The following is a 25,372-nucleotide window of genomic DNA, read 5'->3' on the forward strand; positions in this document are numbered from 1 at the left end:
TGGAGTAGTCCCCTGTAATTCTTTATTATCATGAATGACTATTTTAAATCAATATTTAAAAAAAAAGAATCAAGTTACAGAACGTGCATAAAATACAAAGTAATTTACAAACAGATCCAATAGCATCTTCAGAACTGATACACCAATAGGAGAAATGGATTAAAAAAAAAAAAAGACTGACTACAGCAATGCCTTCCGTGTGCCTTACACATCATGAGCACCGCAAGACAGAAAGGTTGGCTAATAAATGCAGCAATTTGTGCATGCCCACATACAGACGTTCCAGGTTGATTGTATCAGTGTCTGAGGAATGTGTCTCCTCCCACCCACCCCCCTCCAATCGTTTTTCATAGCTTTTTAAATACTACAGGAGTTTAAGTGCCAATAACTCAAACCATTTAATGGACAGTTTGGAGATGAGAGAGGATTATGCAGTACTTTCAAAAGTGTAGTGACAGAAGGCACAGTTCACAACCTTATCCCTCAGTCTACGTCAACTGCTGACTGACTTGTACTGAAATCCGTCTATTAGCCGCACACACTTTCAATAAGAAAACTATTCCAGATTATCCTAACCAATGAGTGGAGCCACTGTTACAAGAGTCCTTCATAAATTCTTTAGACATCACAGAAGTTGGTGATCCCAGCATTAAGCATTTGCTAATATAAACAAACTCTGGGTACATGATACAATATCCCTCAAGTTTTCTACTCAGTGTGGAAAGGAAGAACTTTCTCATCCTCTGACACTGCCTGTACCATGGAGTCCAATTCCCGGGCAACACAAAGTGCTGCAAGTTCCAATATTAGAGAGAAAAGTGAATCCGTTACTTAGCTCATGTTGCTTTGTCTTATTTCAGAAGAGGCACCTTGAATGAGCTCCTACCTGTATCTCCCATTTCAGCCTCCCAGCAGCACTTCCTCCCATGATGACCTCATTTGCACAGTAATTAGAACTCAAGAGCCCCATTGCACATAGTGAAGGCTGCAGCTTAGCTGCAAAACAAGAATTGTTTTTGCCATAATATTTAGTAATAAAAACCCACATACCTTGACCACCTCAAGATGTAACTGAAACATTTAGCTTTACTGTAAAATTGCATTTAAGAGCAATTTTTGGATGCAAGACATAACAGCTGGAGTGGGGAAAAGATGATCTCATTTAAATAGCCCAGAGATATTCACTAACATTGACAGTAATGTTTTGGGAAGGTCAGAATTAACATTTCTGAGCTGGATTACAAAATGACATTCAGTAACCCAACTGGTGGTCATCGTGTTGGAAAGTAATCAATTAGAATTTCAAACAATTTATTAAACCAAGACTGGCGAGTCAGAGTTGTGAAAATGCTGCAGCCATTTGGAAGCAATAATGATTTTAACACTAAAATCAAAGTGTTAAGACATGAAAAAGATCAGAAGGAATAATAAGAGGAAGTAATTGAACACAAAGAAGTAACCACAAGAATTACAAATATATTTAAATCTTGGACCTGGGGAATATACACAGCCTTTTAGGAAAGAAGAAACAATTATATATTCTGACAGCACTGCATCTTTGGTTTGTTTTCAGTGGTTGGTGGGACATGGATGGGAACCACATTGTTGCTTGGAGACATATCATTTTCACGTCTGTCTGACATTTGCTTTTGAGAAACAATACGATAGATCTCTGCAAAATGAGAACAGGAACCAGTTACTATGCACGTATTTTCAATCACAGCAACACCAATAAGTTACTCAAGTTTAGCATCTTCTGGACTTTATATATAAACCAGCAAAGTTCATCAATACCTCGTAACAAAAAAGAAGCACAGCTGTGTAGGTTACATCATACAGGTATCTTCACAATCAGTTCATCTGTACCACCACATTTCCACTATCCTGTGACTAAGGCTCATTTGCTTTTTTACAAGACTACTTATAGTTCCCTACACCTTTGCTTTTATTGTTACTTCCCTTGAAGAGAGCTATTTTGCAGCCAGAACTTACTAGCAAGAGAATTAGGCTATGGGAGACTAAAATGCCCATGCTAGTTTTTAAGAGCTGTATATGGCTTTTGCTCCTGATGATCGTAAGGCTGTGGATACATCTGGAGATGCTAGCATGGCTGAATGGAGCTGGTTGGCTGCTACAGTCCCACCTTTTGGAAAGAGCTCAAAGAGGCAGTTGCTCCTCTGCTCCAAAAGACCCTCAGGCCTGTCTTATGTCTGATGTATTTGCTGTTGGGAGAAGCAGTCTTAGATTGTAAAAAATTATGTAGAGGTGTCCAGAGTATGGGACAAGCTTTGTTTCTGTTTAGCTTCATGACACACAACCTGGGGAGAGTTACAGAAAGTACTCCATGTCTGAACAGCAAAGATCGGACTTTAAATCTACAGCCAAAATTTGGGCTCCAAACTGAAAGAAAAAGTTTGAAATGGAAAGCTCAGCTCAAATTCTTGTTCCATTCCTAGTGCCTCAGAGGTGCAGCACATACTTTGATTTGAAGCCTCACCTCAAAATGTCCTGGAGTTAGTGAGTGCAAAGCAGACCAGGGGCATTAAGCATTTCTGCAGCTGTAGTGAGTGCATCTCAAATGCTCAAAGAGAAAGAAAGGACAGTATGACCGTGGGCAGGCAGCTGGCTTTAGCAAGGAAACTTACTACTTGCCTTAAAATGGAGAAGTAAATGAGAGACTCTCTTGCAAATTCTTATTCAAAACTACAGTCCCCTTCCAAGCTTTTCTTAGGTAAGTGGAAAAGTTTTTTGAGCTCAGTCCAAAGCTACCCTGATTTCAAACTAGAGTGAAGTATGCCAGTTGGTACTGCCTCACCCTCTGCTACAGCCAGAGGAACTGTTCTTCTGAGGAGGGGCTGAAAATAAATGAACTCCTCCACCCAGCAGTTTGCTGCTCCACACTATGCAATACACCAAGAGTTCCATATAAGTTCAGAGGGCTGGAGCACGAGACATTTGCACTTTACTCTTTCTTCTGGCGCAGAATGAGGAAAAAGCATAGCTCAGCAAATATCCCTCGCTGCACAGAAAGCTGTGATCTGAGTTCTCTTGGAGTGTCCCAGTCAGTTATCGGTACGATAACAATTGCCTGACTGGTACCTTATTTAACCCCAAACCAAGAAATATTTCTTCCACTAGAGAGTAGCATTTGTTCAGAATGTGAGCAATAAACTGCTTAGAATTGAACAACCGGACATTTCAACACAAGCAAATTGAGCAAACGTGCAGATAAGTCTAACATTTGCTGCTAAGGGCTGAATACACACAGCTCTGTGTCTACTGCTGTAGCTAATAGGAAGTGTGTGAGAAAAAGGTCTTCCAGCAAATAAAGGTGCAGGGAAAGGGCAGCATTTTGAACAAGTTGTGAACAAAGTTAAACCCCAGCAAATGCAGTCACCAAGGACCGAACAGGCAAGTCAGACCTGAAGTTCTCCTGCAGGACAGACAGCACAAGTGCTTACAGCCATCTGAATGCTGACTAGCAGGGCAACTGGACAGAATCACGAGTCCAGTGCACAAGGCTTGTTGAGAATACAAAGAAAATATCAATATCTGCCAGTGGCACATTCGTTCAGAGAAGAGCAGCAAGTTGGGGATTCAGAACTGACACATCCCACATCTCATTAAATACAAGAGGAAGAACCTGTTAGGATCATCTCAGTTTGACACGGTTGGCTACACACGTGAATTGCTGATATAAGCAAACCCAGCAGTTGCCACACTGAAAGGAAGAGGGTTTCTGGTTTCAGAATTACTGAAGTTTTCTGTCATATCTTTCCAAAGCAGCCTGAAATAGCATTAATGGTCTCTTGTGCATAGGAGCAAATTCAGGTTGTAAATGGGGTGAACGTCAATGAAATACACACATTCCTCCAACAGATCTCCAGCACTTAAGTCCCCAGAATTGCAGAGATAGCAATTCTAAGGGCCCACGTTCTGAGTTTATGCACCACACAAAGTCTGTTCTACAAGCCAAAAACCCACACACCATATCACCTCCCATGGCACACTTGAAAACTCTTCTTTAGATAACACATGCAGCTCATCATGCATCAGGGCATTTCACTCTGAAGTACTGCTGGGTCGGGTGGGATGGAATCGGAGCGCCTCAGGCGCCAAGATCTTCAGGCCAAGGTTTACCATCACACAGCTCCTACTGATGTCAGTAGAGTTTCCTGTGCACGTCCAAGGGCAGAATCTGACCTATTACTATTTAAGAACAAGCGACTGCTGCTGCCTTTATAGTTAACTCACCAGCAGCACTTCAGCAGTGGATAACCTCTGCAGACACCAAGCTTGAAAACAGTATTTTCATGAAGGAGCATTCCCGAGCAAACACTCCACTGCATTAGCACTAACAGTCCTGTAACATTAGACATCACACCTGTCCTGTTCCACAGCTATGAGCAAAGATTTGCAACTTACAAAAGAGAAGCTTCTGTTTTCCTGTCCCCATATCCTACAGGCTTCAAGCTCTCTCACCACCACTACCCAAGAATTGGATGGCATTTCACACACTGACGCACTGCTGATTTCTCCTTTGGATGCTGAAATTTACACTGGTCTGACATGTGATATCTACAGCCTGCCTGCCGCACGGCATTATCCTGTGGCATCAGCAGCAGAGGCTCTGAGGCCTGCACGAAGATTATCAACGTATGCAGGCCTATGCTATTCAACTAGGCAGTCCCTAAGGATTCCACGCCAATGAAGATATGCGGGAGGAGAGAGATTAATACTTTACACTCCATTCAGTAACAACAAAATCCAAGTCCCTACTAAGTAGCACGGGTCACTGTAATTGGCAATCTCTGCTCAGAAGAGGCCTTGCACTGCAACAGGGCTCGGCAAGTGACATTGCCCTAGATCAGTGTTTCCCAAACTTGGGACGCTGCTTCTTTAGGGAAAGCCCCTGGCGGGCAGGGCCGGTTTGTTTACCTGCTGGCTGGCAAACAAACTGGCCCAGCCCGCCAGGGGCTTTCCCTGCACAAGCGGCGTCCCAAGTTTGGGAAACACTGATCTAGGGGGAACCTTGCACAGGGCCTGCTTAGGCCACTGCTACGTTGCCCTCATTCTTAGGCGCACCAAGCTCTGTAACAGGCAAATCCCCAGATTGTTTGTCATTGGTGGGAACCCCCCACAGAAGTAACATTACCAATCACTAGGAGAGAAGGCAGCCCCAGAGGAAGGACAGAGCTGCAAGAAAGAGGCTGGTTCGGGGGGGGGAGACAGCATGTCACACACTTGAGACCAGATTCCCATTTACACTAAGGCCACTGTCCATTGCTCTGGCCATGCAGAGGATTTTACAGTGGCCGTAGTTGTAACAAATACTCACTGTAAGGCCCCCGTGCATTGCCAGAGCAGTGCGCAGCAGTGCCATGGGAATCAGGCCCTCGAGGTCTAAACGTTGCCTTGTTAACAAGGCCATTTGGATCATCTGCTTTGGCTGCAGAAGGACAGACACTGCCCAATTTGGTAACAGTCCAGAACCCGTACTCCTGAGCAGCTGAACCCTGCCCCAAGCTGGGCGCTCACTAGGTATGAGCTTCTACTCCAGCTACCCCCCCATCATGAGCTAAGAAAGGGCATTTCCCCCCTCCCCCCCCGCCTGCAGTCGGGGTGCAGTACGTGTACATGTGTAAGCTGCCATAACACCAGGGGAATCATCCTTCCCATACACATGAACCCTAACATTTAAAGCTGCTTTTAACAAAAATGAAAGGCTGTGAATGACACTGTTCTTATCGGGTTCTGGAGAACCCTGAAGTTGGCCTCGCTGGTCCGACACATTCCAGAGAAATGGCTCCTGCTATAAGTAACACCAGTTCAGCTGAAGTGCAGTTAGCAGGGCTGAGAGGCCTACGACAGGCTGGCTGCCAGGACTTTGAAACACCATGTCAGACCAGCTCTGTGCAGGGTTGCATAAGCAACTAGATGTGGAAAACAGCCGCCGCAGCCTGTTTACAGTGCGGTTCCAGCACTGCTAACACTGGGGACATGATGGAACATTCAGAGTCTCCACTTCTGTGTGTCACATTGGTTATTAGCCTGTCGGGTTTTAGGTTTATTATTCTTCTACAAAGCAAATCAGATCGGAGCCATAAGAAATGCTTCACCCTCAAACACCCTATTTGTAGAGGTGTCAGGGACATAACCCTTTGCCAAGAGTAAATTGTGCAGAGCAAGCAGGGGCTGGGTAGCACCAACCAATTTGAATTTCACACACTTGAAGTAACCCCCCCCATAATTAGTAGGTTTTGGCTGGAAAGAGCCAGCTATGACAAGTGTTATCAAGAAGTTTACTGAGAGAACATTCATCCTTCACACACCAGTTGAAGTGTGGATGGAGGCAACCTACTGCTAATATATTTACTTCATTTTATCTCCCTGACACAGGAGCTCAGCCAGAACAAGCCACATGCTCTCTAATCAGTAGAAGTGTTTCCTCAAACATGATCCAACTCCCTCTGAACAGAAACACCATTGCATGCCCGACAATTCTTTATCTAAAATACTGTCACCGCAACACGCAGGGAACATCTACATTTGTTGAGCAGCAACCAAACCTTCCAGAAGCCAGTGAGGGCAGGATTTGATTCACTTATTCTCCGATTACACAATGCACCTTGTAAAGGAAAATTAAGCACGGAAATAGAATGTCCACTAACTATAATCCAAAACAATTTTGGAATAAAAGATGCTGATAAAACAAGCTAGTATAGGCTGCTTTGAAAACAACCTTCATTCATCTAGCTATTGCCCAAGAGGTAAATTGCTTCCACATGGCATTAGCAGTATATTAGTCTGATTGTCACCCAGCTGTGTGTAGTAGCTAAGAGAGCAGCCTGGTGCAAACAACAAACTTTTTGCCTCAGTAAATGCCTTTATGGAACTGTACAGTGCAGCAATAAACTTGGGGCAATCTGATGATGAGTTTGAGTTATACAGAATTTGACAGCTTGGGAAGAAACCAACGTACGCAGCATTCTATCTGCCGGATTTCCAGATTTCTGTTTCCTTTGCACTGCCAGAGCTGAACTAATAAGCTAAATACTAACACCTGTGCCAAGGGTCTTTACCCTCTAACAGTCAAGAAGGGGCAGGCAGCGTAGCTGAAGAGAAGCTATTCAGTTTGAAGTGTAGAACACATCCATAAATACACGCTGCACACTCTGACATACATTCTGATCACATGCTGAAATGTACATGACCCTGGGAGATGGCAAAGGTATGTGGTTCCTGGGACTTGGAGGGCAGTTAGAGAGACTGCTTCTCCCAAAACACTTGTGCAAAACGGGCATGCCTCAGGCTGAACCTTGCAGACTGCCTGAAATGGAAATGGATGGAGAAGATAGGAATTCCAACAAGCTGGTTAGCACCTGTCTAATGCTGTCTACTTATTACACATCAACCCCGCCCCTGCCCCACACCCAGAAATAGCATCAGTAGATACTCAGCAGAGAGAGATGCAGGTTGACAATGCTCCTTGTGTTGTCCAGTTTTAGTATTCGCAGTAATCACCACTGACTGATCTGATGTTTTTTAACAAAGGAGCCACAAACAGTGGTTAGAGCAGAAACTAGGAAGCCGGACTCCTGCATGCTAATTCCAGCTCCACCCCCAGCTCTACATGGACCTGAGCAAGTCAATTAACCTCCTTGGGCCTCCAATCACCTGTCTGTAAAATGGGTACACTTATGTACTATACAGGGATGCTGAGGGATTTGGGGTTTAAAAAAGCCTTTCAAGAGCCTCCAAGAAACATTAAAAATGCAATTTCAATTGCAGTAATTAAATGTTCTATTAAACAGGAAATTCATGAAGGAGAATCTGTCTCAAACATGTAGCATTCTCAAAAAATCCTGACACTTTGGGTACTTCCCTTTTTTTTTAACAAATACCTGTCTGTTCTTGGCAAAACATGCAAACTACCTAGGAGTCAGCAAGGACTGCTTCATTGTTCATACAACAGATGTAAGCTCAGACAAGATCAATTGCAATAAGTAATTGTCCTGCCTCAAAGTGATCTCCAAGGTAATTCATGAATACTGAATGATTGCATGCAAGTTATCTCCTCCTACATTTTCACATTCTAATATAGCTGCTGACAGTCTGGCCCTCTTCAGTGCATTTTAAAGACACAAAGTATTAAATTCTCTGGCCTATCATGGGCATCTTCCAGATAAGAACACATTCAAACAGACTAGTGCCTGCTAGCACAGGAATGGAGGTTGGGTGGGTGCTGAACAATACAGAGACGGGTATATTTTAGAAGTAGGACTGCACTCCTACCAAGACAGGGCAGCCAGCCAGGCACAGGATAGATGCAAAGGTATATGGGCTAGATCAGTGGTTCTCAAAGTTTTGTACTGGTGACCCTTTTCACACAGCAAGCCTCTGAGTGCAACCCCCCTTCATAAACTAAAAACACTTGTTTATATATTTAACACCATTATAAATGCTAGAGGCAAACAGGGTTTAGGGTGGAGACTGATAGCTTGTGACCCCCAGCGGGGTCCAGACCCCATTTGAGAACCCCTGGGCTAGACTCACTGATGAGTACAGTTGCAAGGGCACCACAGAGGAGCTGGATGGAGCTCTCCGATGCTGCAGTTGGTTCTACTCCAGTCCTGGTCTTGTGTAGATTCTAGCAGTTTAGAGGGCTCTCTGGGCTGTTCTAATTTGCACTGGCTGGCTGTAGCTCATAAGGAGCAATCAACTAGGGAACTGTTGGAACTCGACATGCTGCAGGCAGCCATGGCTCCTCTTGCCCTACTATGTCATGGACTGCAGGAGGTGGGGTTCAAGCTGGCTATGCCCACTGGAAATTCTAGATGTGGCCAGTTTCCAGCCACTACGTACTGCTTGTGCAGAGCAGAGGACATCTAATGTACCTGCCTGGCCCCAGCACCATAATATCTGAGTGCCTCACAATCTTTAAGGTATTTACCCTCACAGCCCTCATGTGAGGTAGGGTAGTGCGGCTCTCTCCGTTGTTTACAGATGGGGAGTTGTGGCACAGAGGGGTTAAGTGACTTGCCCAAGATCACACAGGAAGTCTGTGATGGAGCAGCAAATTGAACCCAGGTCTCCCAAGTCCTAGGCTAATGCTGTAACCAGCAGGCTAGAAAATCTGGCCTGTGGTCTCTACATCTAGGAAAAATTGCATGTTTAAATGGCAAAGTTGCATGCAATCTGCAGTTCCTCCCCTCAGCAGCACACAGACAGACCGCGCAAAGCACTACGAGGCTCACCTGTCAGAATAGTCTGGAAAGCAGCTTCCACATTCGTAGAGTCTAAAGCAGATGTCTCGATAAATGACAAGCCATTCTTTTCTGTGTGGGCAAAGAGAGATCGTAAATTACAATGCAGGCATCACACAAGCGATTCTCATCAAGCACTCCTCCTGTGCCAGAGACTGGATTTATTGCAGTCTGTGTTGAAAACCTTGTGTACGGATATAAGTGTAGTTATGAAAACAAATGTTCTCTCTTCTAAAGGGGGCAAGGAGAACAGTGCTATAACGGGGGTAGTCTGTCCCCTTAAGGACAGTAGAGCCTAGGGGGTCAGCCAAGCCTTGTTCTGTAGCATAGCCCTGCTGAGAGATTTGGGGAGTTCTGAGGTACTCAAGGGATTAAGAAAATGGCAGAGGCACCGATGGGGAGAATATTTTGTGGAAAATGTGTGCTACTGTTCCTTTAAGGGTCATGGGCCAGGAGCCTTGTAAAGAGGGTGGGGCAAGGCTCCCTGCTCTTCCAACCAACCAGGACTAGCTCTGGGAAAGAGGGCTGTATATATTCTGCCTCTTCTCTGAAACCAGTGACACACCACCAGGAGAAAGTCACTGCCAAGGAAGCGCTTCAAACCCAGGGAGAAAAGCACTCAGGTAAGAAGGGCCAGCTGGGGAAGAAGTGGTTAGAGACCACAGCTGTCCTGAATTAATGAGCACAGCCCCCCTTGTTGGGCTGTGGGCTCCTGTACCAAGGAGGAGGCTGGGGGACCCCTGCACCTAAAGGGAAGCTGTCTTTATTAAAACTAAATAAATTAGACCCTAAAAGTAGGGAATATTGTTTAAAGACTCTGGATGAGGGTGGTTTATTTCTGAACTCCAGAAGAGAGGTAGCTGAGGGAACCATGCCTGCAGGGCCTTCCCATGCCATGAGGGGACACTAGGATGGCCACCTGCCATTAATGCCCACTGCCAGTAACAACACTCTCACACGCTGCATGTTTTAGGCACCAGTCTACCCCTAGGCTTATCACCCCAGTATGTGCTAGTGAGACTTTATAGCAGTGGTTCTCAACCAGGGGTATGTGTACCGCTGGGGGTACTCAGATGTCTTCCAAGGGGTACATCAATTCATCTAGATATTTGCCTAGCTTTATAACAGGCTACATAAAAAGCACTAGCGAAGTCTGTACAAACTAACATTTCAGAAACAATGATTTGTTCATATTGCTCTGTATACTATACACTGAAAAGTAAGTACAATATTTATATTCCAGTTGATTTTTTTTATAATTATATGGTAAAAATGAGTCAGCACTTTTCAATAATAGTGAACTGAGACACTCTTGTATTTTTATGCCTGATTTTGTAAGTTTAAGGGAGGTGAAACTTGGGTTTACATGACAAATCAGACTCTTGAAAGGCCTACAGTAGTCTGGAAAGGTTGAGACACACTGCTTTATAGTACTTCCACACGCTGGGGGAGCAAAGGGGGCTTCTAGGATTATTCCTCAGCTAGTCCCATACCTCCGCCCTGCCACAGCAGCACGATGATGCAACTTCTTGAATGAGGTAGTGCCGCTTCTGAAGGGGTAAGATTGGGTGTTGTTCCAGTGTCATGTAAAGGAGAGCTTGGTATCCAAACTTTACCCCCCTCTTCCCTCCAAGATATTATGGAACTTCACTTCAGTGTCACCAGAGCACTGAGGTGTGAGTCACCTCAGGCAATGAGTGATCACTCAGAGTGCGGGGAGAGGCAAAGAGTCAGGTTTAGTTCTTTTACATTTGACTTCCATGTTGTGGTTTCTTCCAGTCTCTCAACCTCAAGTTTGGATGTTAAGTGTTACATGAAAGGGGGAAACCCCCTTGCAAGCATCTCAAAGCTGCCCCCTGTGTCAAAGGGGAATGATCCTCAGGGATTCTGAGTCCAAAAAAATGCAGTTTCTGGTGTTGTCCTACTTGCATGCAAACATCCTCACTTGGCCACAAGCTGTGTGCAAGGACCTGCATAAATCAGTGACTAACTATTAATGCAGGGAACCCAAATCCACATTCCAGTACAAAAGAAACTTGGCCTGAAACTTGTTATTTATGAAGATGGCAATGACTGACCCAGGCAGGTGACCCTAGAATTTAATTTCACATTACTGAGATGATCACAATGGTCCCTTCTGGCCTTAAAGTCAATGAGTCAGAGACAAAGCTCTCATTTCATGAAAAGGCCTTGCCAGTTGAGTTTGGTACCTGCTGGGGGTGCTCAAAACCAAGTTGAACAGTCCATGTCCATATATTTGCTGCCTTCACTTCTGTGTCTACAGTTGTAAAAGCTAAATAAAGCATAGGCAGCAGGTATCATGGGCAGCCTCCCTCAAACAGCCAGGTGTGGCCCTTCCCATTCTCTGCCCCTCCCTCATCCTGCTCAGCAGTGCACACCCTCCTGGCGCTTCAGGGCTGGGGATGCTAGCCTGAGGTGGAGGCCGGCAGCTCTGTGTGTGTGTGGGGGGAAGAGACCCTCTGGACTCCTGTGGGGTGTGTGGAAGGGGCGGGGCTGGGGGATAGCCTCGCCCAGCCGGTGGTTCACATGCCACTGATGAAATAAAGGCAGGTTGGAGGGATTGGCAGTACTACTACACAAGAGACTTAGCATCTTACCATCCCTGAGAGAGTGTTAAAGCTCACGAACACATGAGATGCTGTATCTCGGTTTAAATGGATATTGTCACAGCACAAATGCCTCTGGCTGATCCAAGGAATGGCATCAGTATTGGTGCCAGTAGGCTGTTTTGCTGAGAGAAAAGCTCTGATGTCTATGGGGAAGTGTGTTAACAGTAGGCTGAGGGCCAATAACAACTCGCTCCTTTGTTCTTTAAAAGCCTGCCTGTATTTGGCTGCAAAGAATTCGAATCCCCAGAGAGGGGTTCCCATCAACAAACTATATTTAATCCACTAACCTGCAAAAGCTCTGGCCTCATCTGTAGGGACTGCACGCAGGTGACGCAAATCACTCTTATTACCCACCAGCATAATGACAATGTTACTGTCAGCGTGATCTCTCAGTTCTTTCAACCATCGCTCCACGTTTTCATAGGTGAGGTGCTTGGCAATGTCATAAACCAACAAAGCCCCAACAGCCCCACGGTAGTACCTGTGGGCAGACATGTATTCTTGAATCAGCAACAAACATGATTCAAACAGTCTTCCTCTGTGCCTTAACAGACAGTGAATCAAATCTGACTGACTGTGCTATTTGACAATCCGGTTTTAGAAGAAGCACACCCAAGTTCATTTTGTTCTCATTTACCTTCCGCTTTAAGCCAGACAGTTATGCCAATTAGCTAAGGCTGCTGCATGGGGACTAGTGGTGTCCACTACAGCATTATTAGGGTTTCTGCTTTTACGATAAAACCTCAAAGTACAAAAAAAGGGGTTATAAATAGTTTGTAGTTAGCTGGGTCTCCAAGCTCTTTACACAGTGGCAGGGCCAGATTAACGCAGGAGCTTTAGGGGCTGCAGATAAGGGGGGCTCCGCAGGCCCGATGCAGCCTGTTGCTTCTTTTCATCTGGCTCATGGCAAGTCTCCATGCTGTGGGCCGGTCCCCGAGCCTCAGTGCCCTCCCCCCAAGCCCAGAGCTGCGAGCACTGGCTTGTTGATGTGCCCCTGCAGCCCCTAGGCAAGAGGCATTCAGGGAATCTCTGGGCACTGCCCCTGCCCCCAGCTGCAGGGCAGTACCTGTGGGCACGGGCAGCTTGCACCTTGCAGATTGGCCTGGCCTGGCCCCTCTGCCTAGGGGCCAGACATGCCGCCACCTCAGGGAGCAGAACAGCATGGAGCCAGAGCAGGCAGGAATCCTGCCTTAGCCCTGCTGCGCCAACCAGGCGCCACTCGAGCTATGCGCCTCCTGACCAAAGCGTGCACCCCCTCTCACACCCTAATCCCCTGCCCCAGCCCTGAGCCCACCCCCCCATGCCAAACCCCCAGAGCCCCCAAAAAATCTAATAGCCCCAGGACCACAGGAGAGTTAATCTGGCCCTGCACAGTGGGCAAGTAATATTGCCACTTACAGATGGACAGAGAAGCAGACAAGTAAGATGACTTGGTCAGAAATTAGCTAAAGAACCTGGGGTTTGGTTCGGTTCAAGACTGCTACTCCAGACTTCCATCCATATCTTAGTGACATCTGATAAGATCCTAAATATCCCATTTCCTCTCACCAATATTAAAATAGCCCCATACACTGAGTGTATCTGAATGGGGCTAAATTAATCAAGTTCAGAATTTTTAATAGAAATATGTAACATTGAAGACAATGTTTACTCCTGAAACCTATCACACCACACAGATGCCAAGGACATTAGAACTCAGTAAGTTTGCCTACAAAATACCATGCTTTTACCAGTCTCAGGTTTAACCATTTTACAGGGAGATGTTTTCCAGCATTCATTATGGCACAAAGGATTCTGAGTTCTAATTTCTCTGATTCAGGAGAAAACTGAAACCAAACACTTTTTCTAGTAAAAATATACACTGTACTTATCACTTACGCTGATGTTATAGCTCGGTATCGTTCCTGTCCTGCTGTGTCCCATATCTGCGCTTTTATTGTCTTGCCATCAACTTGAATGCTTCTTGTCGCAAATTCCACTCCAATAGTGCTTTTGCTTTCCAAGTTAAACTCATTGCGAGTGAATCGAGAAAGGAGGTTACTCTTGCCCACACCAGAGTCTCCAATAAGTACAACTAAAGACAAGACAAAAGTGTCATCAGAATTGCACATCATCCGCAAATATATGCCAAGCAATTTTTATAATTTGCTTTATGCACAGAAACATTTACTTTTCACAAGGAGATGTGAGCAAAAGAAGGCAGCAAATGTAACTGCTTAAATATTCTCCATGCTTCCAAACAAGTGGAGATACCAAATCCAGCACCGTTTGAACAGGGTCTTTTTACCATTGTTTAATTCAAATCTTAATCTTCCACAGAGTAGTAAAATACTCCATAGTTATCTAGCAACTTATTAGGGTAATGAGTCATATCTGAGCACCTCATAAGGGCCAACAACTTGAATTTCACATCAAGGCGATCCTTGGAGTAAAGTCAGCTGGAGCTTGCCAGTTGTGATTCTGAAACAAGAGTCCCGTGGACCAGATCCTGGCCCTCAACTAGATCTCCTTTGTGTCTTTTGGCAGGGAACCACAAGCTTCCCCAAGGGGAAAGTCAGGGATTCCTATCATCAGGGGAATCCCTGGGATGCAAAAAACCAACATGGTCAGTCAGCTTTGTCACCTTCTTGAGCCTGGTAGGATGCAAGCAAAGCCACAACCCAACACATTCAGTAGTCCTCTGCTGGTAGAATTTGCTTTAGGATGCTGCTTTAGCCAGTGTAAAAATTAGAGCAGTCCATCATACCTGAGCTGTTTTAGCCTTTGCCCAGCGCCAGAATGAGTGGAGCAGAAAGATATTAGAGCCCCTACCACTTCACCTGCCGATTAAATCCAGCTCATCGAGACCCAGGAACCCGACCCCTTAGGACCACACCACAAACCTCACCCCAGCTATGGTTTGGGGATTCAGCTATGGATACATTTGCAGAAGAAGGGAGACTGACAGAAGGTCCAAAATCCAATTCCTGGAGAAAGTGATGATCTTGTGAGGGTTATTTGGAGCAGGCTGTGCTGTTGAGGTTAAGGGTGTAGGTTTGGGTATAACCTAAGGGCTCACAACAGAGTGGAGGTGATACATTCAAACTCTAGCCATGCCACTCCTTTGATTCACAACAGCCCAGCAGGATAGTCCTATGCCCTGACAGTGATAAAACACTGTACTGATAACAGGGAAAATAAACAGGATAAATAAGGGCCTAGAGAAGGAAGGCAGATCACCTTGCAGCTGAGAGTGAGTCAATGCCAGCAACAGCAAAGGAGAGCCCACAATTGCATGGCAGGTGATTTTGCTGGGCAGCTTTTGTTTTTCAAGTCTGCAATATTTGCTCATAGCATCTCAGATTTAGCATTAAAAATAGAGGTATTCCAGCACAAGTATGTTGAGGATGCCTTCTGAAATACTCGCACTCTTTCAAGGTATAAGAAGAGTGGAATGGTGTAATTAAACACAGCTCAAGTATTAAAAACCAAGCCCAGGCTGAGTTCTAAGTCTGCAGAGAGCACAGCTGCAGCTTAACGTGACAGCCTTCCCAGTTACTGCCCACTGCTTCTGAGTCTTCTGTGCCTAATTTAAAAAAAATCAAAAAGCAACACTGGTAAGAGGATTTTTCCTTTATTACAAAGGCCATCGCACCAGTGACGCATCTTCTGAACTCCCCCCTTGCCACAAAAAGCAACACATACATTAGCATCAAGAATGGCCTTAGAGGGAGTCCTTCATGAAAACATCTTTCTGGCTTCCTCTGCCAGCTGACTCAGCAAGAAGCTAGCCATGCTGCAGAAGCTGTACGCAGCACAAAGTCTCGGTTAACCATTTGTTTAGCGATCAGGTAGTTTATTAGGCTTGTGACGTCCACATTTGATAGAGACAGAATCTGGCTTTTATTCAAGAATGACAGCTCAGTATTGTCACATTTCAGTTGTCTTCCCATAGCTCATTTTGCTAACATAGGAGATGCAGGAATATAACAACCCAGGTGCAAGAGACAAGTCTATTTAATTTACTCCTGGGGGAATTCTTCTCCACCGTGCACATGCAGAATTTGCAGATGTCTTTCTGACCCCAGAAGCAAAGGGAAGCCACAAAAGTGGTCACATGCCCCTCCACAGCAGCGTGGACAAGTGGTTGCAGGTGCCCAGAGCAGCCAGCCGAGAGGTAAATCACTGTGGGGAGGTTGCGGATGCCCTGACTGGTGCCAGGTCAGACCCCCACCCTCCATGCATCCAGACCCCCAGCCAAGCCTCACCCCATGCACCCAGAACTCCCACACCAAGCCACCCACACCTGGCTCTCCTGAGCCCTACCCCAGGGCTGGGGATGTCCTGGCTGGTGGCTCCTACTCTGCCACCGGGCTCAGCGGCTATTCCCAGCTGGGCTGGTGGAGGAACACACTTCCACTACAGAGTTGGTCAGACTCCCCAGCTCCACTTCCTGCCCCATTACTCCTTAGCTGCAGGGGGAGGAGTCACTATATGGGGGGCTGTCCACCCAGCCCCCCTGCATCTGGATGCCCCCATACCCAGATCCCCCCAGCAACCTCCACCCCTCTGCACCCAGATCCCCCTGAATCTGGATCCCCACCCCTGGATCCAGACTACTCCCCACTGAGCCCCCACACTCAAACCCCCACCCTGACAAGCCCCACCCCTATGCACCTGGACTCCCCCAACACCCAGACCCCCTCTACCCTCACTGAGGCCTAACCACCTGCACCTGGAACCCTCCCAACAAGTCCCTGTGCATCCAAATCCCCACTGAGCCGTCCACACCCAGACTGCCCCACACAAAACCCTCTCACTCCACACCCCACACACACACTAAGCCCTTCTACACCTCGATCCTGCTGTGCTTGACAGGGATGGGGAGGGCCCCAGGGTGTTTCTGAGGCAGGCCCAGCCAGTGCACTGTGTCTGGGTCAGGTGCAACATCTCTGTCGAGTCCATGTCCTGGGGGGAGAGGGGATGCAGGTTGATCTCCCACCTTTGTGCAGCCGGTGGAGCCTCATTTGTTTATTGTTTATTGACAAACTTGACAGAAATATTTTTGGACAGAATTCCCTCAGGAGTATTAATTGTATCAGTGTCACCTGACAATTTACCATAGGGTTTTCCTTTTGTTGGCAAAACTCAGTAACCAACAGGACTAATGCAATCTTTAGATGCACAAGCATGGGAATCTCAAGTAGCAGTAGAGAGGTTTTCACCTCTGCATTTGGCACTGGTGCAACTGCTGCTGGAATACTGCATCCAGTTCCAGTCCCCACAATTTGAGAAGGATGTTATTAATTGGAGAGGGGTCAGAAGAGCCAGGAGAATTATTAGAAACTAAAAGGCATGTTGAGAGACGAAGGGCTTACCTACACTTACATTTTCTAGCGCTCAAACTTGCTGGCTCGGGCTGTGAAAAATCACCCCCCTGAGTGCAGCAAGTTTGAGCACTTTAAAGCGCTAGTCCGGAGCTAATCCCCTCCTGGAGGTGGATTACCAGGAGGCTGGGAGAGCCCATTCCCAGTACTCACTCATGACCACACTCGCACTTCAAAGCGCTGCTCCCGTGACAGTGCTTTGAAGTTTCTGGTGTGGATGTAGCCTCAGAGCTCAATCTATTTAGTTTAACAAGGTTAAGGGGGTGACTTGATTAGTCTACAAGTACCTACATGGGCAACACCTAGTTAATCTATCAGACAAAGGTATAACATGATCCAGTGACTGGAAGTTGAAGCTAGACAAATTCGGACTGGAAATAAAGTGTACATTTTTTAAATGGTAAAAGTAAGGAACCAGTGGAACACTTTACTAAAGTCATGGTGGCGTCTCCATCACTGACCATTCTAAAAATCAAAATTAGATTTTTTTCCTAGATCTGCTCTAGGAATTATTTTGGGAAAGTTCTATGGCCTTTGTTATACAGGAGGTCAGACTAAAGATCACAATGGTCCTTTCTGGCTTTGGAATATATTAATCTCTTCTGGCAAGTTTAGGCCAAGTTTTTAAATAGCTTTACAATGACAGAAATTGCATACCCATAGAAGTTATTGGGAGAGGGAACCCTTCAAACCCCTTTTTACCAAGTTCTACCTCCTATAATCAAACTCCTAGCATCCAGTTGTTACGCTAGGGATTGAAGAGTTTTCTTGTTTAGGTAACTTTCTGCTTTCCCCAAGTTCCCTATCCCCAGCAGGTTGTGTAGTATGACCCTGCAGCATGGCTATCAGCTAGTTTAGCTACCCCTGCTCCCACCATCACCAATATTTTTGCTATTTTTCCTGAGTACTAAACATGAAAAACTTCAGTCATTCCACAAAACTTGCCATGGTTCTCTCTCAGCTAGCCTGAGTCCCATGCTGTTGCTGACATCAGTGAACAGTTACTGTGCCAAATTTCAAAAGAAGCTACAGTGATCCAATTAAGTGAAGGAAAATATCAGACTCTTCCCCCATCTCTCTCTTTTCTCCACTTTTGTCTGGTGAAAAAAAATTCCCTGGAACCTAACCCCCTCATTTACATTAATTCTTATGGGGAAATTTGGAGTCACTTAACATTGTTTCACTTAAAGTCACATTTTTCAGGAACATAACTACAATGTTAAGTGAGGAGTTACTGTAATTCAAAGGTCCTAACCATCGAGGCTGGAAAGTAATTATGTACGCAACTTTGGGCTTTCCAATGGGTTTTATGGCATTTGTTTCAAGGCCTAAGGACTTGTCTACACTTACATTTTATAGCGCTCTCACCTGCTGGCTATGGGGTGTGAAAAATCACCTCCCTGAGTGCAGCAAGTCTGAGCGCTTTAAAGCGCTAGCGTAGACAGGCTCAGAGCACTGGGAGCCATGCTGGAGGTGGATCACCAGGAGCGCTGAGAGAGCTCTCTAGCACTTCAAAGCGCTGCAGCGGGAGCGTTCCCATGGCAGCGCTTTGAAGTTTCCAGTGTAGACATAGGCATTAGCAGTCACTGATCGAGGATGTAAGACAGTCCCATACTTTGGAGCAGTCTATATCTGCATATGGCAATCGGGATCTGAGAAGTATCAAGGTAGGGAGAGCAGATGGGAGAAAAAGTGTATATTTAAAAAAAAAAAAAGCTACAAGATGACTCAGGCTTATAGAGCATTAAGCCTGGGCATCTGTACCAGTCACAGCCTTCACAGCTGCAGAATGAGGCCCAGAGTGCTTCCATAACCCAGCTTCCCAAGAACCACTTTCTTACTGAACAGTTCAGCTCATTATTCTTTGCTAGCAAACAAACTGAATACAGTATTTTTAAAAGGCGCCTCGGCAAGTGTCTTCTCAGTTTTCAATAGAGACACTTCATTTTTAGTCATCTAGTCTGATTGCAAAACATTATTTCTCCTTTGTGAGTTCACTCTCCCCTGCCAGGTTGCTGTTGTCTGATTGTTACTTGTGAATGAAGGTAAAAAATATGGCTTTGTTTTTATCCTCAGTATGATCAAATCTCTGTGAAAACAGCATCCAAGTGAACAGATCTTTGGGGATATTTATAGTTAACCACTGTGCAACAGGGAAAATATTATACTTGACATCTACTGTAATAGCAACTGAACTGTTGATTGCCTAAATCTATTACAGTTTAGGAAACTGCTTTCTTGTGAGTGGCAATTAAAGAAATTTAAACCAGGCTTAAAACTCTTGCCATGGTCCTTTAAACATGTGACACCACCAAAGCTAGAATGTCCACCATCTAGCAGATCAAAAAAATTAATGAAAGATTCCAATTTCTAATAGTTGGCCATCCTATTAAAAGGTAGCCCTTATGCGATTTACATTTAGCTAGTGCAATTAGTGTTAGCATGACACTAAGCACTTGTACAACACTTTACAGTAACAACAATTCAGCTAAATGTTAGTAGTTTTACTATTGCTACTGCCATAGCAAGTCCTGTATTTTGGTGAAGGAAATGAAATTCCTTTAGTAACTGTAGTTTGATTTTTTTGTTATTAGATTCTCTAGATTGAGTTCTGTACAAGTCCAAAACATGTATATAAATTCAGCATCTTAGGCTGCAAGAAAGCCAAACTATTAAGATGAAAAGCCCATGACAAAAGCTGCATTCCCATGTTTAACCTTTGCCTTAAAACTTAAAAGCAACCATTTTCTCAAGTGTTTCAACTAGCTAGTGAAATTATATTCTTAGACTCCAATTTAAACATTAATGGTGAACCTATAACTACAAATGTGCATTGTCTAATTGCAAAGATTGGGGTGGAATACAACAGCTAACTGCAACATCATAAAGTTTAGGACACATTTACAAACATGGAAGGGTTACTTCTGAAAACACTTAGATTTATTATTTATGCTTTTGTTCCCACCACAGAGAGCCATATCTAATAACAAACCTTTCCTATATTTTAGGTCTTTATATCCCTTATAGAGTTCCTCACATGGATAAGAGTCTGAAAAGTTACTATACTATCCTTCAAATCTCTCCTTAAAACCCAAAGCCCTCTCTACAATGGCTAGGCAGTTGTTAAGCAGCGATAACACATTATGTTTATCCTCTCACTGTTAATCTTGTGCACTCCCCCTTTGTTTAAAACCAATTGTCTCATCTTATACTAACACCGGAGGACTTTGGGATAAGGGACAGACTGTTCTGTGTATTTGTAGTGTGTAACACAACCCAGTTGGAGCCTCTAGGTAATATTATAATACAAACGAATAAATACAAATCTTGCTCTCTACATTCATCAGAGGCAGCAATGAGACTTGCTACATCACAAGAAAATGCCTTCACTTGTAATGGAGAGAGAGGCCCAAACAGGGTTTACTAGCATTCTAAATAGCAGTGGCTTTCAGGTGACAGGTTTTTCCATAAACAGAGCAAGTATGAGACAGTAATGCAAGGTCTGAAACCCAGACCAACAGGTTTGTGCAGCTTTAGCAGAGCTTCTTTGATTTAGTAATCAAGTTGGAGAAAAATGAGCAAGATGCAATAACTCCTCCTGCCAAGCATATCTAACAGTCAGCTGATTGGGCCTGACTGCACTGACAAATTCAGAAATGGGGAAGTGAGTTTGCTGGCTCACTGAGCTGTAACTCAATGAAACATCCAGCCAGTTGGATAACTTATTTCCATAAATACAGAACCATCATTTTGGTTGGAATAGTACCTACAAAAGATTTTTATAAAACTGAAAGATCAGGATGAGCATGGAAAAGTTTCACAGAAGGTGTAATTGACAATGTGCAGCAAAGTCATCTTAAGATTCGTATAACATATCCAATACATAAACTCACAGTGGGCAACAGTTTGCACACTCTACTCTAAGGCGTGATCTGCTGCTTAGATAACAGGCTGGTTCTACAACATGGGTATAAAAATTATATTGATAAATTCAGATCTAATCCTAAATAGGGTCATAAGAGGGTAGTGGCTGTCAATTTTTCCCCCCCTAAAATAAGAGTAAAAAAAGTGACTGGAGACCACAGATCTCATCTGCTTTCTGCAGGGCAGCCTCCGAGTATTCTGGCCATTGCTGTCTTTCAGGCAGTCCAAAGATAGGAACCTGAAAGGCAACACATTGGAGTGGGACAGCCAGAAATGACAAAACCCAATTTATTGTAAGTCCCACTGAACCATGCTCAAGTCTTGAACAATAGAGTGCGGAGACAGCTAAGTTGCAACAGCTCCTCTGACTTAGTTGTCACTTGTAGTGTAGGTTGGCCCATACCCTACACGCCAGCATTATCAACACAGATTTGGAGATAAGGTTGTCAGTCTCTGACTCTGCAGAACAAACATTGTAGGTCCTATACAAAAAGGGAAGGAGGAGTGTTTAATCCACTGGGGAGGAAAGGGGAAGAGCAGGAATAGAAAATATCACCCCTGTTACTTTAAGGTAGGTTGAAGATTGAACTCAGTCTCCTCATCCTTAAGACCTCCCTTATGCTCACTTTATTTTCTTGCATTTTTCCTTCTTCTGGAGATAAACATGTAACATTTGGATTAAAGAAGTAATCAGTTTATATAAATTTAAACTAATTTTGCAATTTTTCATACAAAATACTTATCCTTTAATATATCCAATTTATACAATTTTTGTAGTGCTTGTGTTTTAGGATGGTGGTTTAATAATTCAGTGTAAACAGTAGAGTAACCAAGACAAGAGCACTGGATGTGCTCAAATTAATGACCACCAAGATGGCTTTTCTATACTGCAAAAGGGAAATGGATTGTAACCTTGCCAGGTAACAATTGCTGTTGTAACCAGATTCCCTGACTTGGGTTTAGTTGTAATATACATTTACCCTGACAGATGGTTGTACTTAGGGAAAAGTATGGTAAAAAGCTGCTTTCCAAATGGAAGAACATACAGAAAAGTTTACTTAAGTTATTGAAGTTAAATATAGGGGGAGAAAACCTTTGCATTCTCCCTTTCAAGGTCCATCCTTACTGTTATGACAGTAACATTTCAGATCTCCTTTGCTATTACAAGGTACAAACTAATATTTTAAATCCAGTGTTCAATACATGGAGATTTCCACTATAGTATTACAGCATGTGGTTATATCTGAAATATTTTCAAAATAGGCAATTTAAGTGTTCACTTTAAAGTCAGTAAATACTGTCACCATTTCACTGTGCTTTTGCAGCATGTCTTACTTGTGAACATTTCCAACAACTGCTGTTTCATTTAGCAGAAAGATAAACGTTAAATGGACCATTTGCTACATGCTGATGCATCTTTAACAAAACTCAGTTGAACCAAAATGAGAAGAATCTGCCTAGACCCTGGAAATCAAGGAATTTTTGCCTTAATCTTCCGGGAGCTTTATGAAGTGACAAAACAGGAAGTGAGATCAGTGGGTGTGAGATAATGGTTACAGTAACCACTGGAGCAGAACTCCATCCAGCACAGTATGAGGCAAGTAATGCAATATTTACTACTGCATGAAACTAATTGTGCTTATGATGCCAACGTCAACCCCCGAAAAAGCATAGCTTGCCTTACAATACTGTTTAACCTGTAAACTGTAGTAGGAAGTGACTTCTACTATCCCTCTGCACAACCGCTACTTATTTTATTCAGCACATTGACTGCTCTCTTAGTTCAGGAGCAGCGTAGCACTGCACAAAGATCACCACCCAGGATGACTGTTTCACATTAAAACTGCCCCAAGATTTAGTTTTAATTTGGTCATTTTAGAGTAGGCTTGTCCAAAGCTACAGCCATCCCCTACAAGGCTAGTATAGCAATACTCACACCTCCATATTTGAAACCAAGACTCTACAAGAGCAGGAAATCTAAAAGGGTTTCTGGAGTTTTATCTTTAGTGATCATCATTCAGCCTTCGTTGGGCAATAATAAGATCCTGATAACACAAAGCTCCCTCCAAAACAGAGGGCTTCAGATGTCAGATTATAAGATGGAGACCTGCTTATACTTAGAAACTGAAATGTAAATGTTAAATCACGTGTTACCCTATCAAACCACGAATAAGCATCTCTGCAAACCATTTCCTCGGTCCCACAAAAGGGAAAAATCAGAGACCCTGAGGTAGCTTTGTGATGATGACGGAAGTGGCTTACAAACTAGTTTTTTTTTTTTTTATAGTGAAGCAACCTCCAGAATACACTTCAAGGCATCCTCTCAGTCCAAGGCTGGGGCGCACCAACCAGTACCACCAAGCTGTGGCCTGGGTTGGGGGTACGGCTAGCTCAGAAGGTATTACAGGGGAGTCAGATTTCACCCTGGGCAGTGATAGTTCAAGTCAGGGGCCTGGTACAGAGCCTGGAGCATCCTGCCCTGTCCCAAGGCCGGCCCAGAAGAGGGGGCTGCTCCCCCCACACCCACCCACGCCTTGGGGAGGGGGGAGGAGAGGCCGGCCGGCCGGGGAGGGACGTTGCCCAGGAGATGCTCCGGGCTGAGCTGTCCCTGCTGCGGGCGGTGCTGAGGGTTGCGGGGCCCGGGAGGCGATTCCCCCCCGCCCCGGGAAGGTGACCCCTCCCCCAGGGCAGCAGCGCCGCCGGAGGGGGGGGTGGGCAGAGCTGGCGGCCGGCCCGCCCGCCTACCTTTGAAGAGATAGTCGTACTCGTCGTCGCGGGTGCCCATGGTGCGCGGAGCCAGAGAGCGCGAGCCGCCGCAGGAGTGAGGAGCCGAACCCGGGGCCCCTCCTTACGGCCGCTGCGGCACTTCCGCTCTCGGCGCCCCCGCCCCCAACCGGCGAACTGCTTCCGGGGTCGCCGGGCCGGGGGCAGCCCTTCCGGGGTCACCGCGCTGACTCCGCCCACCAGCGGGGCGGGGCCGCTGGCCCATCACCGCCGCCTCCCGCGCTGGGGCGGCGCTTTGCGGGCGGCGCCTCAGGCCGTGATGCCGACACGGCCCGACAGCGCTGTCCCGCGCCGCGCCTGAGCGCGCCACAGCGGGCCCGGCCCCCGGCACACAGGCGGTGGCGCCCGACGCGCCCCCAGCTCCCCTCCGTGCCCCGAGACGGGCGCTCGCCAGCCCTGTTCCCGCCCGCAGCCCTGGCCACAGCCCGTCCCTCCGGCGAGGCTCCCCTGGGACCGCCCCAGCGAGGCGTCGTGCCCAGCCCCGCCCGCCGCTCTGCCCCTTTCGCCCCCTCCCGCTCTGACCCACACGGGGCTGCTCCCCGCGGCGCGATCCCTCCGGGCGGGGGCAGGGAACTGGGGTCCGGGCAAACGCCAGGGGCTCGCTGGCGCGGGTCGGAGCCCGCCCGCAGCAAGGCTGACAGGCCGCCTGGGCGCCTCATTGCCAAGGCGGTTCCATGGTGTAATGGTTAGCACTCTGGACTCTGAATCCAGCGATCCGAGTTCAAATCTCGGTGGAACCTGTTCGTTTTTACCCTCCCCTGAGCTACAGCGCGGGAGCCTGCCTCTCTCTCCATCGTACACAGCCCTTCCCGTGAGTTTAGAGTGACAGCATCATTGTTTTCAATAAAAATACATTATCCGTTTGGAATCCCTTACCCAGCCTAAGCGCGTTGGGGAGTTATTGTTTGCGTCCTAGTAGTTGCTGTATAGTTCTGCTATTACCATTATTAATGTATCTGTAGGGGTGGGTTAATATTCAGAAGAAGACCATGTGTGGCACCATGCAGCAGTGTCTTTACAAAGAGCAGCTTAGAGCTAGGTCTGCTGGAAGACTCAGCCAGGCTCGCAGACCTCGCAGCAATAGCACAATGTGGGCTGAAGCCATCCAAGTTACAAGCAAATCAAAGCTGAGTTGGGGGTTGAGTCCCTTTGCCTAGGCTAGGTCTAATCTCTCCAATACAGGTATTATTAGGGAAGTGCTTTAATTGAAAATGTGCAGCCTTCACATAACTTTCTTTGGCCTTATGACTACAGAGGGACGCTTTACATCCGGGTTTCTCAAATAGGGGTTGCTGCTTGTGTAGGGAAAGCCCCTGGCAGGCCGGATCAGTGTGTTTACCTGCTGCATCTGCAGGTTCGGCCGATCGCGGCTCCCACTGGCCGTGGTTCGCTGCTCCGGACC

The 25,372-nt window shown here is 45.8% G+C and overlaps 2 protein-coding genes and 1 non-coding gene across 5 annotated transcripts in view; 2 read left to right on the forward strand and 1 right to left on the reverse strand.

Annotated features, from left to right (window-relative positions):
- Window positions 1-24,096, reverse strand: RAB11A (RAB11A, member RAS oncogene family). Of its 2 annotated transcripts, none has more exons than XM_039490674.1 (5): window positions 23,932-24,093; window positions 13,775-13,970; window positions 12,184-12,377; window positions 9,258-9,338; window positions 1-1,672 (listed from the first exon to the last, which is right to left on the reverse strand). In XM_039490674.1, the coding sequence occupies exons 1-5, from the start codon at window positions 23,969-23,971 to the stop codon at window positions 1,533-1,535; spliced, it is 651 nt and encodes a 216-aa protein (XP_039346608.1). In that variant the 5' UTR covers window positions 23,972-24,093; the 3' UTR covers window positions 1-1,532. The 2 variants fall into 2 exon arrangements, with proteins under 2 accessions (XP_039346608.1, XP_039346609.1); XM_039490675.1 differs by lacking the exon at window positions 1-1,672 and adding an exon at window positions 5,672-7,330 and having other exon boundaries at window positions 23,932-24,096.
- DENND4A (DENN domain containing 4A) overlaps window positions 24,081-25,372 on the forward strand; it is a 112,522-nt gene continuing 111,230 nt past the window's right edge. For both annotated transcript variants that reach the window (XM_039490669.1, XM_039490673.1), the window contains exon 1: window positions 24,081-24,781. The gene's annotated coding sequence lies outside the window, so the exon portion shown is untranslated. The remainder of the gene's footprint in view (window positions 24,782-25,372) is intronic.
- TRNAQ-CUG lies at window positions 24,639-24,710 on the forward strand. The gene has a single exon. It is a non-coding gene; the product is annotated as a tRNA-Gln (tRNA).

Source organism: Mauremys reevesii, linkage group 10 (assembly GCF_016161935.1).
Source record: "Mauremys reevesii isolate NIE-2019 linkage group 10, ASM1616193v1, whole genome shotgun sequence".
Taxonomy (NCBI): Eukaryota; Metazoa; Chordata; order Testudines; family Geoemydidae; genus Mauremys; species Mauremys reevesii.

What these genes read in the sequence shown, in the direction of transcription:
- RAB11A (XM_039490674.1), bottom strand. Translation starts at nt 23,971, where the DNA reads ATGGGCACCCGCGACGACGAGTACGACTATCTCTTCAAAG. An exon ending in TACCGAGCTATAACATCAGC is followed by an intron (nt 12,378 to 13,774) that starts GTAAGTGATAAG and finishes GTCTGCCCACAG; the next exon opens with GTACTACCGTGGGGCTGTTG. An exon ending in TGAGGCCAGAGCTTTTGCAG is followed by an intron (nt 9,339 to 12,183) that starts GTTAGTGGATTA and finishes TTGCCCACACAG; the next exon opens with AAAAGAATGGCTTGTCATTT.